Source organism: Entamoeba histolytica, genomic scaffold (genome assembly GCF_000208925.1).
Source record: "Entamoeba histolytica HM-1:IMSS scf_1104750518381 genomic scaffold, whole genome shotgun sequence".
Taxonomy (NCBI): Eukaryota; Evosea; order Mastigamoebida; family Endamoebidae; genus Entamoeba; species Entamoeba histolytica.
The window spans coordinates 1-1,233 of record NW_001915105.1 but is presented as its reverse complement, the minus strand read 5'-3'; the positions used below and the strand labels follow the sequence as shown (position 1 = coordinate 1,233).

Here is a 1,233-nt window from a genome sequence, read left to right as displayed (position 1 = left end):
GATTCATTAGATTTAAATTCTTGAATAAATAACCGTTGGTGTAATACTATAATAGTTTAATACAAGTTGTCAGAAAATTACTGATGTGCCAAAAACATGAAGAGAAGAATATGACTTTATAATAATCAATCTAATATTATGAACAATGAAATAGATAGTTATGAATTAAGTTAAAAGAATAAACAAATACATGTGGTTCAATTATCAATATAAATTGGAATAATTAAAGATAATATTATTATGAAAATGATATAATTCATACACATATGAGATGATACATGTTGAATTATATTTTTAAATTTGATAATGACTGAAAATGATTAAAAAGGATTCACAAACATAGTATTAATAAGAAATTGTGTCAAAAACAAAGAAAATAAATACTGAATTGTTTTATTTTTCAAATACGACTTGCTTCAGCTTTCTTAATATCATCATCAGTTATAATCTCATATTGTTTCAAGCGATTTAAAGCATAATTTCCTTCATCTTTCAAGATTTGATAATGCGAATGAATTGAATCTAGAATGGCATATATGACATAAGGATCTTTCATGATAGTATTTGCATATTCACTTTTAAAATTAATCAAATTACAGAGTATTCTTGTTGCTTCATAAGCTACTCTGACATCTCTTACTTCTCTTGTAGAAGTTTGAGGAGTTCTTTTCTCTTTTATTAGTCGAACGGTATATCCAGCTGTTTCTATAATACTATTAATAGCAGTTGGAAGATTCATAAAATGTTCAGCACGAAGGGATGAATTTAAAATTAAACGAGATATAATTTGCTGAATATTAAAGATAATGACTTGGTTAGTTGAGACATTATACCAATCATTAAGTACTTCAAAAATATTAAGATCAAATGTTAAATAGTCTCTATTTTCATGAAGTACAGATATTGAATTAATTACTGATAAAGACATAAGCAATGCACGTTCATCATGTGGATGTATTTTAATATATTCTATTATTTGTTCAGTTACTTTATATGTTTTATATTTTCTAATTGTTTCATCAGTTCTTCCCATATTAGTAAGTAAAAGCATTAAAGATGAATATCCCTCTCCTTCTATCCCTTGAATTCTTTTAACAATATCTTCAACTTTGTTACTTAAGATATTTAATGTATCATCTCTTAATGCAATACTATTTATTGCTTCTATTGCACAAATCATAGTTTCTTTGATAGGACTTTGTGTCATTTCTATTAATGAATTGAGAAATGGAA

General features: G+C 25.3%; 1 protein-coding gene across 1 annotated transcript; it reads right to left on the bottom strand.

Moving 5' to 3' along the window:
- Window positions 1-400: 400 nt before the first annotated feature.
- On the bottom strand, window positions 401-1,207 carry EHI_135700 (uncharacterized protein; the record flags this gene model as incomplete). The annotated part of the gene is made up of 1 exon (XM_001914020.1): window positions 401-1,207. The coding sequence occupies one exon, from the start codon at window positions 1,205-1,207 to the stop codon at window positions 401-403; it is 807 nt and encodes a 268-aa protein (XP_001914055.1).
- Window positions 1,208-1,233: the final 26 nt, after the last annotated feature.